This window comes from Chiloscyllium plagiosum, chromosome 18 (assembly GCF_004010195.1).
Source record: "Chiloscyllium plagiosum isolate BGI_BamShark_2017 chromosome 18, ASM401019v2, whole genome shotgun sequence".
NCBI lineage: Eukaryota > Metazoa > Chordata > Chondrichthyes > Orectolobiformes > Hemiscylliidae > Chiloscyllium > Chiloscyllium plagiosum.
The window spans coordinates 26,467,520-26,481,800 of record NC_057727.1 but is presented as its reverse complement, the minus strand read 5'-3'; the positions used below and the strand labels follow the sequence as shown (position 1 = coordinate 26,481,800).

The following is a 14,281-nucleotide window of genomic DNA, read 5'->3' as shown; positions in this document are numbered from 1 at the left end:
TTGCAGGGGAAGGTGCCGGGAGTGGAGGTTGGGTTGGTGGGGGGTGTGGACCTGACGAGGGAGTCACGGAGGGAGTGGTCTTTTCGGAATGCTGATAAGGTAGGTGAGGGAAATATATCCCTGGTGGTGGGGTCCGTTTGGAGGTGGCGGAAATGACGGCAGATGATACGTTGTACGTGGAGGTTGGTGGGGTGGTAGGTGAGGACCAGTGGGGTTCTGTCCCGGTGGCGGTTGGAGGGGCGGGGCTCAAGGGCGGAGGAGCGGGAAGTGGAAGAGATGCGGTGGAGGGCATCGTCAACTACGTCTGCTGAGGAAGGAGATGTGGCTGTGGTAGCGAGTCTGTTTGAGAACGTGGCTGAAGAGCTTCTGTGCAGAGGAGATGACTGGGGGGTGCAATGAGAGAGGGAAACATCGATATTCCTGTTCCTTGGATGCTGCCTGACCTGCTGCGCTTTTCCAGCAACACATTTTCAGCTCTGATCTCCAGCATCTGCAGCCCTCACTTTCTCCTCGGTCTCATAAGCAGCCAATCAAACTGTAAACCACTGCTTATGAAACCCCCTAACTCTGATATATCAATCCTGCCATTGTTGCTAAATCATTGTATGATCATTGTTGCAGGTTGGGCTGGAGGAGATCAGTGAGATGTATTGGGACTGTACAGGTGGATCTAAACACAAGGGTAAGAATTTAACTTTGTGTTCAGAGTCACTTCAGGTCAACTAAGTCAGATATGATGGCCAAGCAATACAAGTAAGATTAATGCATCACCATCTCGTTACAGAGAGATTGCATGAGACTTTGCTTAGCAGGACAGAATAAGAGCATCTTTGGAATCCATAACGCTGCAGGCCTTTCTGATCCAGATTGAACTTGTTCTGTTAGGGCTTCTTTCCGATTTCATGTGTCAACTTGATTCGAGATTTTCGATTAAAAAGATGTTTAAATGAGTTGTAGTCACGATTTCTCAAGCTTTAAGCTGGGGTTTCCCTTTCAATTGTCTAGATTAAAGTGGTGCTGGAAAAGCACAGCCGGTCCTAATGAAGGGCTTTTGCCCGAAACGCCAATTTTCCTGCTGTTTGGTTGCAGCCCGGCCGGCTGTGCTTTTCCAGCACCACTCTAATCTAGACTCTGATTTCCAGCATCTTTAGTCCTCACTTTTGCCTAGTTTCTCTTTAAATTGAGCAGCGTAACCTGTAAACGATGCAAGAGCTCTTCAATTCCCTTTACAAATATTTCATTTTCATACATACAGTACCTCTCCGTGTAACAGTCTCCCATCCATCGCCTAGAAATTCTTAGAGATTCCTAACTTCAGATTTGACAAGGCTCATTTACTCGCCCGAGGTTATGTTGTACACCCCGAAGGAAAAATAAACAGAATAAATCAGGCTGCAACATTTGTGGATGCTGCTAAACGGGTGGGTACTGGAGGTTGGGATGAAGCAATATCGACCCTCAGATCCACTACCCCTTGTGTTTCCCAGTGTTGGTGTTGGGTGAGAGGGTGTCGCTGAGTGCAGGGTGTGTGGAGTTGTGAACAGGTCCGAGATTGCTCAGTACTCAGCTCCGCAATTCCCCGCCCTCTCTGCTGACAGTGTTTGGGACCACTCCCCTCGGCCAGTTCTTTACCTCGTTCACCTGAGAAACCCGTCTCAAATCATCAGCCTCCAGGTGACTGAAGATGTAGATTAAACAGTCCCGTGTGAGGACAGGTCCTGGGTCACTCTCCATAGCAGGCAGATCTCCAGAACACACAGGAGCCGCCTCTCTTGACACACTGCCAAAGAATGACGGCTTCCGGGCTCTTCCCTCCCACTATGGCATCCTAAAAGGCACAAATATAGAACAAACCCGAGATTTGGAGTCAAAGATCAGTTATTTGAATCAAAGCTGCAAATATACCAAAGCCAGTTCGATACATGCAATGGGTGGGGACTATGAGACAGCTTTAGCTCAGTTCTTAGTTGCGAGTTACCCGTCAGGGCGGTACATTCAACATCGTACTCCGCATTCTTTCAGCACGGAATCTAAATTGATAATCTGATACAATACTGAGGCAGTGTGACATTGGAGGAGTCGCTGGGTCTTTGAGATTAGATGTGAAACCGAACTATTTCTTAGTTCAAACTCTGTCCTCATTAAACTGGAGCGTACTTATAATTGTGCTTACAAAAAAACCGCAGAAATTGTTGGAAAAGCTCATCAGATCTGGCAACATCAGTGGAGAGAAATCAGAGTTAACGTTTAGTGTCGAGTGACCCTTTGTTTTTATTTCTGATTTGCAGCATCCGCAGTTCTTTCGTTTTTTTTTATAATTGAGCGTATATTTTCCCCTGTGACAGAAGTTAAGTTGATTGGCCTATATTTTCCTGCCCTCAAGAGAAAAAAAATCACTCCATTCCATATCTTTCAACCTAATGATACCTTCCTGGAATCAAATTAAAACCAATGCATCAATTATCTCATTAGCTACTTTGTTGAAGATCCCCAAGAATAGAATGTCCATTAGGACCAGGGCTTGTCAGTCCAGAGCTCAACAATATACTCAGTTTTGTTTCCCTGAGGAGTCTGATTGTCCTGTAACCCTGGTACTCCTTCAGACAAACCGACAGAATCCCAAACCTGTTAGACTATTACAAAAGCTAAGACTCCTCTTGTTCTCAGAACAACCTGCCTCGCTTACACCCACACTCTCCTGTTGTGGAACACTGACCAAATCAGAGGGTTAGGGATGTGACTGCCTCCCTGTACAAAGAGTCCAGGCAGCTTTACCCCTTCCTGATGAATAACAGTATTTGGAATTCAGTCTGCAACTCATAACCTCTTGGCCAAAGCTGAGCAAATTTCAGATATGTGCCACAGACTTTGGAACAAATTGGTATTGAGGAAATCCCAAATGCTACAACTGTGATTCACTAGTTGTCCTGCCATCTTTAATGTATTCTAAGGAATTACGTAATTATTTTATTCAACTTTGTATTTAGTGATGTTTTTGCATATTTCATTAACCTTACCATCAGCTGCTATACTATTTCAAACCTTAGGAATAGAATTAACTTTAATCACTTACCAGATACCCACCAATTAACTAACTTCTTCACTCAGTGCAGAGCATGCATCAATCTATGGAAGATTAGATTAGATTAGATTAGATTAGATTAGATTAGATTAGATTACTTACAGAGTGGAAACAGGCCCTTCGGCCCAACAAGTCCACACCGACCCGCCGAAGCGTGACCCACCCATACCCCTACATTTACCCCTTTACCTAACACTACGGGCAATTTAGCGTGGCCAATTCGCCTGACTTGCACATCTTTTGGACTGTGGGAGGAAACCGGAGCCCCCGGAGGAAACCCACGCAGACACGGGGAGAACGTGCAAACTCCACACAGTCAGTCGCCTGAGTCGGGAACTGAAAACGTTTGGGCTACAACAATAGAACTTTTTTCCCTTCCTTTGATAATTCTCTGAGTCACTAAGTCCAGCACTCAAGAGCTAAATTGCACTAAGTTGGCTGGTTTTATATGCAACTAACAAAAAAGGCCCAGTTAACAAGGATCTGGTTTCAGTTGGTATTTAATTAAGCTGTTATTTCAGTGGTACCACCTGGAACTAGTGGAAAATACCCTGCGTAAGGCTGCAACTACAAAATTTAAAATGTGGATTTCAACTTAATGCCAATTATGAACACAATTAGATTTGTACAAAACTGTAGTGTATTCGTAATTGATCAGAGTGTCATGAAAATGAATAATATAGAGGAAGGTGCAAGTGTTATTTGAAAAGAATGAAAACTTTATGGGCCAGTATAACCTGTGATCTCAAATGCATCTGGGAATGCTATTGTACTTTAACTGTGATTTCACATAGTTCTGTAACCAGTAAAATTATCATCAAATTAGATAAGGTATTTTATAAAGTTTAATGATCTTTGTCAAATAATTAAATCTTCTGAAAACCGCTGGATATAAATGTTGGAGGAACTAATAAAATTAAAATGTTTTGCTTCATAAAAATGTTCATATTTCAACACAATGATTTGTTCCACAATGTGCCAAAGAAAGGAGTTGGCAACTTTTGCTGAGTCATTGTTTAATAAAACAGGTGTAAACGTAGGCTATTTATGTGATGTCCAAAAAAGTTTCATTGCTGCAATGTGTCAGGCATTGATTGTCCAACAATAGAGAATCTAAGCATCATGTCTTGACAGTTAATGGCATCACCATTGCTGACTCTATCGCTGTCAACATACTGAGGGCTATCTTCGAACAGAAGCTGAACCGGAGCAGCCATATAAATAGTATGATTATAAGAGCAGGCCAGAGACTAAGAATTCTATGACTCTCATTTCCTGCCTCCCCAAAGCCTGTCCACTGTCTGTAAGGCAGAAGTGTTATGGAATACACTCCACTTCCCTGGATTCTTACAGCTTCAAGAACATTCATGACAATCGACACCTTCCAGGACAAAGCAGCCAACTTCATTGACATCCCATTCACCATCTTAAACATTTCCTCCCTTCATCACCAATGTACAGAAGCGCGTATCATCCATAAGATGCATTGCAACGACTCACATAGATTGCTTCAACTGCACTTTCCAAATCCATGACCTTTACCACCTACATGGGCAAGGGTAGCAGATGCATGAAAGCACAATTGTGACTTGGAATTATGTTATTGTTCCTTCACTGTTGGTGAGTCAAAACCCTCAAACTTTCTATCCAACAGCAAAGATTGCAGTGGTTCAAGGAGGCAGCCTATCACTAATTTCTCCATGGCAATTAGGCATGAGTAATAAATAATGGCCTAGTTATCAATAGGCACAACCCATGAACAAATAAAACATATTTTGAACTTGTTGTACAGTTTCTACTGCTTTAAGATACTGCACAAAACACTATATAGGACAAACAGGAAGACAGCTAACGATCCACATTCATGAACATCAACTAGCCACGAAACGACACGACCAGCTATCCCTAGTAGCCACACACGCAGACGACAAGCAACATGAATTTGACTGGGACAACACTTCCATTATAGGGCAAGCGAAACAAAGAACAGCCAGGGAATTTCTAGAAGCATGGCACTCATCCACAAACTCCATCAACAAACACATCGACGTGGACCCAATATAACGGCCACTACAGCGGTCAGCTGAAACTGACAACCGGAAGCGGCAGGGACAGGCCACTATAAATGCCAGAGGAAACACCACAGAAGCGCTTCACAGGAGGCTCCCAAGCACTGAGGATGTCACCTAGACAGGGGATGAAACGTTTGCAACAAAAACTTCCAGCTCGGCGAACAGAACCACAGCAGTTAAGATAAGGCATTAAGGGAATTACAGTTATAAAGGAAACCCAACAGTAATGCAGGGCAATTCTTCTGGGCTTTTGCATATTTATATCCCTTTCATTTTTTTTCACAAATTTACCAATTAGGGCATAAAAGGCACTCATTATGAAGGTTCAATATTCCATTCGTCATTTCAGTACATGTAAACCCATTTTGTTTGTATGATTTACAGTTCAAATTAAATAAGGGTTGTCCCCAATATAGCAGTGATATTTTCAGTAAACAAGACATGAGTGCAGCCCATCAGGCTGCTTTATCCTGGACGATGTCAAGCTTCTTGAGGGTTGTTGAAGCTGTACTCATCCAGGCAAGTGGGGAGTACTCTATCACACTCCTGACATGTGTCTTATAGATGGTGTACAGGCTTTGGGGAGTCAGGAAGTGAATTACTTATTGCAGTATGCCTTGCCTCTGACCAGTTCTTGTAGCCCCTGTATTTATATGGCTAGTCGAGTTCAGTTTTTGGTCAATGATAACAAGGATGTTAATAGTGGGGATTTAGTGAAGATAATATCATTGCATGTCAAGTGGCAATGGTTAGATTTTTCTTTTATTAGAGGTGGTCATTGCCTGGTTTTGTGTGGTGCGAATATTCACTTACCACTTGTCAGGATTTTGTCCAATCTAGCTGCATTTGGACATGGGACTGCTTCAGTATCTGAGGATTCAAACAACTTAAGGAGCACAAACCACAACAATATTCCAGTGACATTAGAATGAATAAAATCTGTCAGATTTTGCTGGAAACAGTTTTATAATGCTTCCCATCACTTGGGACTTACCAGGTACTTAAGCAACAAATGATATAAGAAGGCAAGCTGCTGATGATTAGAGGAAATTATTTTGCAAGGGAGAATTGAGGAAGGATTGTTTAATATAGGTGGAGTCTGAGTCTGACAATGTACTTCAGCTCTATGAAGGAAAGCTTTGGATTTTGCTTTATAATTGCAGGAAAGTTTATGCAAATACAAATACCTCAGACAATCGAATCATTCAACTCCAAGTATACTACGCAATCTGACATTCGTCAACTTCAAACTAATAATTTTTCAGATGTTTGCGACATTTCATGAGACAAGTCCATTTCAGGAGTTGTTTGACTATCTTGGCTTGTGGGCCTCATTCAGGCCACATTCCCTCACTTTCTTCTGTTGTACTAAGGCCACAGTGACACTGCAGCAAGCCATTTCAGAGCCATATATATGGAATGGGATTTGAAATTAGTGACTGAGTTCTGCGATTAGCAGAGTTCTATAAGCTAGGATCATCCTTGTGCAGATCCTTAGAAAAGAATAAAACTGAACTTGTTTCTGAGTAGGAGCAATCTCAAAGCAGCTCTCAATCTGTATGAATTGTCCATTAGCTTTTCTGTTTATATATGTCTGTAGTTTTACAATAATTAATGAATAAATTAAAGGAGAATATTAAACAGTGGGATGAATATTTTTAATAAAAATTATCATTAAGTATTTTAAAAGCAGAGTTATCATTTGAAGTATTTTTGTATGGTAGATTCAGCTATGGAGAGAATCTTTAAATTATCTATTTTAGTTTAAAGCATGAATATTAAAAATATAAAGTTATTGATTGTAATTCACCAAGTTACTGTAAAAGCTGTTCACTCTGAGTAAACTGAAGTGTGAGCACAGAATCGCAAAATGTGGTTTGTTTTTTATTCAGTTCTTACGAGCACTATATTTTTAAGTTATTCAATTCATATATTGTTCAGAAGGGGGCAGCAATGTCTCATTTTTTTTTAAACATGCGGACGTAAGATTTTGCCATGTCTGTGTTGCCATCAACTATAGTGCATCTTGATTGAACAAATAAAATGATACAGAAGTGTAGTGGTCAAACTACTGGATTAGTAATTCAGGACCCTCAACCAAAAATTCCATTATGATAATTTCAAATTTAAAAATTTTTAAAAGTTCTAAAAAAATTTAGAAACAAAAGCTACGATCAATAAGAAAGTTTTGGATTGCTGTAAAAATCCAATGTCTAAATTCTGGTCTTCTCAGAGGCACCCACATCCAGGAATGGTTCAAATAGTAACCTGTTGCTTTATAATGTATTTGGTACAAAGGCAGTTTATAAGCATTTGCAGAGTCATTATTGGCTGTTGCTTGGTTCAAAGATGATGCCGATCCAGGATTGTGGGCTCCAGCCATGGTCTTCCGGAACAGGCTGAATCTCGGCCCACAGATTTGTGAGCACTTGGGCAGGATGTCCCATGAGATAGTGGGATCTGGAGTGCAGGCATTGTTTCCCTTTCCTTCTTTCTCAATCACCACTGTGCCTCACCATTTAAGACGTTGTAATTCAAAGCGTGGTATAGTTTGATGGACAAGTTATCACCATTTTGAATGGCTGTTATCAACTGTTTATCATCATTATTATCAAGGCTGTCATACTTCAAGGAGAGAGTCAGCAATGTTTGACAGTTCTCTCATTGAAACCAGATTAAGAAGCACATACATTGCTGGTTGACTTTATCCAGTGCTGGTTTGTATTGTTGATACACAGCCCAGGTCTTATCGTAATTCAGGAGTGTGGTGACCACAGCTGCTCTGTACATTTGGACCTTTGTTAATTTGGAGGGGTTTTTGTTGTCACAAACCTGTTCCCATAGTTTGCTATCATAGCTGATGTGATGATGAATCTCCTGTACTTTAGTGACAGAGGTGGCTGCCAAAGTGTCAGAAGCGCCCAACATATTCCAGAGTCTTCCTTGTAACATATGGGAGGTGGTATATTTAACTACCAGATATGGATTATTATACATGTTTTGGTAACTTTCTAGGAAAGGGCTAGTTTCTTGTATGCACAATTGAACAGATCGAGGAATACGTGCAATGTAAATAATGACCCTGCAGTCATCCACATACAGTAAATCATGTATGTCTGCGATAGTTTAGTTTTGGCATGGAGGAAGTTGAGGTTGAAGAGTTTTCTGTCTAGGTAGTATTTAATACTGACACCAGAGGGCAGTTCACCTTTAATGGCTTGAGTGCCCACTCTCATTTAAATTATTAATATTATGGGAGCTATCAACCTGTCTTATGTAGTCTTGACCTGAAATTGGAAGGGTCCTGTTTCAGATCTTCCAAATAAGACTTTATAGTGTTAACACCAGGAAGCAATTGCAGAATTTCAGAGAATGTCTATTCCTGATAATAAAGAAGACCTTCCAGGAGACAGAACTCTATGCATCTATGTCAGGATTGTGGATAAAGGAGAACATCAGTCCTAGTTAAAATCATGTGGAGTTTCTTGATCTCAGGATGATTTGTCATTTTTGCTACGTATGAAGTTCTCGCTTGTGCTAATTTGTTTGTGACTATTAGTGGAAAATATGAGATAAAGTTTTAAATTCATCTCCTTGACAGCATTGGGATGGAATTTGTTAGTCTCTCAGTATAGATCAGTTCCATCAATTTTTAATCCATTGATTTCTGTAGGTAGTCATAGGAAACACAAAAGATTGTATTCTTCATCTGCCGCAAAGAAATTCAAATATCTTTATTTGATGCAGCGCAGGTCAGGACAAAATAAAGCTTTGTACTGCACATTATAATATTGTTAATCCTGATTAAGTGATCAGATGCAAATTATCAAAGATGCTTTAAGATACTTTTTGCAATTAGTCAATAACGGCACTACACAGAATTAATTGTGCATGTGGTGTCAGATAAAGAAGGATTTTAAAATAATCTTGGCATTTAAGGTCCATTTGATTTATGACAATGATTGTTCTTATCATACAACACTACAATATTTCTAACAATTGTGATTTGCAAGTATTTAATCTGGTCTACGAAGTGGGATGCAGATTTGTATACATTGTGGACACCACATATGTGTTCTTCTATAGGAGATGCATGCAATCATTAACCTTAAAGCAGAGGCTTTTCTTCGCTGCTTTTTTCTCTTTTATTATCATCCACTTTACTGAATGTGCAGATTGCTATGGATGTTGGCGTATGTTATTTCAGTGAAGTATCCATTTTATCACTGTGAATAGAAATAGCAAGGACTGAATTGTCCCTAGGTCCACACATGTGGGTTAGGAGCTGGGACTGAGAGTAAAGCTGGTAAATAGCACAGTAACATTGCATTCTGTACCCAAAGGGTTCCCACTTCTGAGTAATCGCTCTGGAGGTGGGGTCACTGTGGCACAGGCTGCCAATCCAGCAGAATCTGGTATGGGCTGAATGTGGGCAAGGTGGTGCTGCCAGAGGTATGGCATTGTTCATTCATATCTCAGATCTCCCTTTTCCTATTTACACTGCCATCAGGACACACTTTCAGCACTAAATGCAAAACTTCTTTGAACTGACATGCATGGGGCAGGACTAACTGCAGGCAAATGCAACTTGATGGCTTGCTATTGAAATAGCCATTTAGTAATGCATAAAACATCAATTTGCTGCTCAGGTGAATTTATATTTAAGCCAGCCTTACTTTTAAGTTGAAAATGTTTAATTGTTTGAAGTAAATCATAGCCTGTTTCATTGCCAGTTTAATTGTTGTTTGCAACTCTATAAACTTCAGAATGTGCTTATTAGTGTTATGTTGCAACTAACAGCACCCAGTAAGTTGAGATTGTTTGTGTCTGTAATGCAGTGTGATTTTTTATATATGTAAAAAACCCAAGTGATATTTATAGTAGTACTGTACATGTTCTAGGCAGTAGCTCATAGATGGTGAAATTGGTAGTTGTTTAGGAGCCGATGTTGGTTAATGCTAAATTTAGAACTTTCTTTAAAGTAGCAAAATACAGCAACACATGAATCCAGCTTGTTGGAATGAAACTTTTGTTTGCAAAAATGTACCTAGCAATCCTGAGCACGTTTGCTTTAAATTCCTGTGAGATGTTAACCTGTTAATTGTTTAATGCCCACATAAAAGTAGCTCAATAGCTGGGAAACATTGAACCCAGGTTCTCCCGACCAAAACTTTCATCCTACTATGTTGAAAATTGTGCAGTTTTTGAAACAGCTGTATTTTGTTGCCTTCACAAGCTTTGGTTTCCTGTGCTTTTCCAAACACATTCTTGAGGATACAACAGTCTGTAGACAAACACATGCTTACACTAGTTTACAGTGATTTGAAATCCTTTTCCTTGACCAGCAAGTGGTGCTGTCTGCTCCAACTCAAAGACATGGAACATTATTTTGTGGTAGAATTCCACCCTTGATCAATAGTGCTTACCAGTGATTACCATGCTTACAATTGAGGACAATTTGCAAATAAACAAGTCACAGTGGTCTTTGCTCCTAAAATTGAATTAAATCAATGTAATGGATGACCAAAATAACAAACTAAAATCACTCTTCCGACTGGTCCATTAAATCAATGTCATAATTGACAATAGTTCTGACCTGCCTTCAAACCTGTAACCAGGTGCTGCCTCAGGAATGTACTTCAAAGGCAAATTCTGCTGCATTTACAAATGGGAAAGACTGAAAGGTCATTTAGCATTGTACTTACTTTTTGTTTGTGTCCAACTGAGCAAAGCTGCTGTTGTCAGAAACTCCCAAGGTCAAAAAAGGTTTCAATTGTGTTAAATTTTCTTTTAAAAAAGACAGCCTTGTTCTGATTTAATGGTTCACCCAACCAGTCAGTTCATCAATCTGAACTGATTGTTACAACAGCAAAATATTTATTCAAACATGTACGTCAGCTGATAACAATACTTCTTACCAATGAATGAACAGTTACAGCAAATGTAGAAAGTTCATCTGAAGAAAATTGCACACTTGGATTTCTTCTGAATTTCATGCATGATGTCGAAATATATTTTTTAATGTTAATGATTAACATACACAACTTAGTGAAAACCCAATCTGTTCTCAGGTATTTACACTTTTAAGAGGAAATCAATCTACTTCACTTTGTTTGTAAATGGTACTGATTCCACTCTACACTGCATGTCTTTAACAATCGTAGAACTGGGAACTGAAGGCAGAGACCAGGGAACCAAATGATTGGAAACATGAAAGTCACAACAGTTACTCAGGTTTGAAAAGCATTTGTAAAAATTTGGACTTACTATTTAGTAACGCATCCTAATATGCACATGAGTGACATATCTAGGAAAGACATGCGTGAGCTTTGGCTGTTGTGCCTCTGTGTACAAGAAAACTCACACTACTATAAAATATTTTGCACATAAAGAAAAATAAAAAGTTGCATGGTATTACTGGAGATATAAGGAGTAAATAAAGTCATAGATTGCATCAGTGTCACTGTACATATTACCTTCATTAATACCATCATTTAACTCAATGGGGAAAGATTCACATACTCAGTGTGTAGCTTATTTATGACTGCACCAATGAAATTATTTTTGGGCTGGTAGCATTGTGCCTAACATTGTGGCTCAATACTTGATAATGGACCTCAAACAGTGTCCAGCTCGCCAAAAGAAAATCTTATGGATGATCCAAAACTTACATACCTATAAGGGCCACCTCTGAACTTAAAAAAAGGTATAAGTTATAACATAAGCAACAAAAGCCCATAGTCATTCACAAAACTTTATCCAATAAAGTCATAGCACAATCTGATAAACTGTATTCTAGGCATGGCACCAACCAAGAATTAAGTGGGACCCAGTTCAACCTGACAACTTATATGGGGGCTGAACCCAATTGGCCTCTAATAACATTGCATTTTAATTTAAAAAAACTGATTTCTTGATTTGGTGTGCAGTCTGAACCATAAATCCAAAATAACAGCAACTACTTCTTTGAAACCACTGGTTGATTAGGCATTATTTTTAGTTATCGATTAGAATATCTTTATATGTAGTATAGTGGCATATTTAAATGCAATTCTCTAAACATAAGATCACCTCTTCATTGATGTTGCTAATTGTCCATTTTTCTTGCCAGCACAAATTTTTATTTCACATACTGAAAGTAGGTAACTTTAAATCAGGTTTATCTGTAGCCTTTCAAAACAAAATAGTCTATATCTTATATGTTCAGCAATACATACCAACTGAATTTGTATATATCTTTATATTTAAAAAGGAATTAAACTAGAACCAATACTGATAAAACTACAATATCCTTACTATGTATTTTGAATAACCCAATTCCCTCTTCCCTTTCCAGCAGCTTAATCATTGCTGCAGTTGTGCTCTTCCTACTGGTGTTGTGATGATGCTGTTCTCAAACTGAACATTTTTCATAAAAGAATTGTCATAGTTTCCTCAATGATTTTGGCAAGCCAGTCTAAATCTGTTGGATGTATTTTCCCTGAGATATGAATACAACATTATATTTAGTATCATATTAACTTGAAGGGAGTGCCTCTGCTAATCTTGACCATATTGCATGGAGGTGGATGACATTGAACTATGAGGTTTATGGTTGGCATGAATGAAGGTTTCATTATAAACTGTTCTAAGACTTTATGTTTGAATACAATTGAATTATTGATGGCAAGTCCACGCAGCATGTTAAGCAATTTCCTTACCTTGTTGCCTGATCTTTAAATGTCTAAAAGTCTTGATTATGTTCTCATTGCCTGTTTCAACTTATCATTGAATTGTGACTGTTCTTATGTTAAATTCTGAGACGATGGCTGGGATTGTATGGTGCCCCAGGGAGTATTGTAGGCAGGAAAGAGGAGGAGTGGGGAAGTTTGTCAAACTAGTTGGGATAGTATGGTGTAGCATGCCTGCTGCTGACATTCTACCAGTGGTGAATGGGCACTTTGCTGTGTGGAGTAGAGCCCACCAACCAGCAGACTCAGCCCTGGATGGCACCTCAGACTTCAGGCTCTGTTCAAAATCTGTCACCCAGACATCACAGTCTCTCACCTTGAACCCTCTTGGTGTATGCCCGATTGACCATGATGACCTCAAGCTGACTTAGAGATGTACAGCGTGGAAACAGACCCTTCGGTCCAACTCATCCACGCCAACCAGATATCCTAAATTAATCTAGTTCCATTTGTCAGCACTTGGCCTATATCTTTCCAAACCCTTCTTATTTATATACCCATCCATATGTCTTTTAAATGTTGTAATTGTATCAGCCTCCACCGCTCCCTCTGGCAGCCCATTCCATACATACATCACCTTCTGCATGAGTAAGTTGACCCTTAGGTCCCTTTTAAATCTTTCCCCTCTCACCTTAAACATATGCCCTCTAGTTCTGGATTCCCCCAACCCAAAGAAAATACCTTGTCTGTTTATCCTATTCATGCCTCTCATGATTTTATAAACCTGCACACTGGGATCATCTCCATGGTGACTGACCCAGGACTGGCTGAAAGTTCCAGATGTGGAAACTCCTCCTGGGACCTAAGGTACTGATTTTTTGATTGTCTGACAGCTCTTGGGGTCATGATATCACCTTTCATGGGCAGAAGTAAATAGAACCGATGAACCAAAGGACTGCCTGATCAATAAAATTCAGTTGGAGTTGCCATCTGTAGTGCAAATGGAGTTACCATCAGCATTCTAGGTAGTGACCAGGCCAATAGCACCCTGAAAATCAAGATGAAAGCATATTACGGCACAGGAACTGGTCCTTTGGTGTGCCACAACTGCACTGACACATGATGCCTTTCAAGCTAAAAACCTTATGCCTCTATGCAGTCCGTACACCTCTATTCCTTGCCTATTCATATATCTGTTAACGTATCTTTTAAATGTTGCTATAGTTTCTGCCTCCACCACTTCCTCTGGCAGCGCATTCCAGGCACCCAGCAGCCTCTGTGTATAAAAAATGTGCCTCTCACATCTCCTTTAAACTTATTCCCTTTTACCTTAAACCTATGCCCCCTACTCTGGGAAAAAGATTCTGACTATCCATTCTAGCCACGCCTCTCATAATTTTGTAAACTGTTATCCGGTCACCCTTCATCCTTTAACGTTCAAGTGAAAACAAACCCCT

General features: G+C 39.8%; 1 protein-coding gene across 4 annotated transcripts in view; it reads right to left on the bottom strand.

Moving 5' to 3' along the window:
* fbxw12 (F-box and WD repeat domain containing 12) overlaps positions 1-1,794 on the bottom strand; it is a 35,642-nt gene extending 33,848 nt beyond the window's left edge. For 2 of the 4 annotated variants that reach the window (XM_043708003.1, XM_043708002.1), the window contains exon 1: positions 1,633-1,794. In XM_043708003.1, the coding sequence (XP_043563938.1) occupies positions 1,633-1,734 (102 nt within the window). In that variant the 5' untranslated portion in view covers positions 1,735-1,794. Of the gene's footprint in view, positions 1-1,258; positions 1,412-1,632 lie in introns of those variants that run through there. The other 2 variants (XM_043708005.1, XM_043708004.1) reach the window with 2 other exon arrangements.
* Between the last annotated feature and the right edge of the window lie 12,487 nt (positions 1,795-14,281).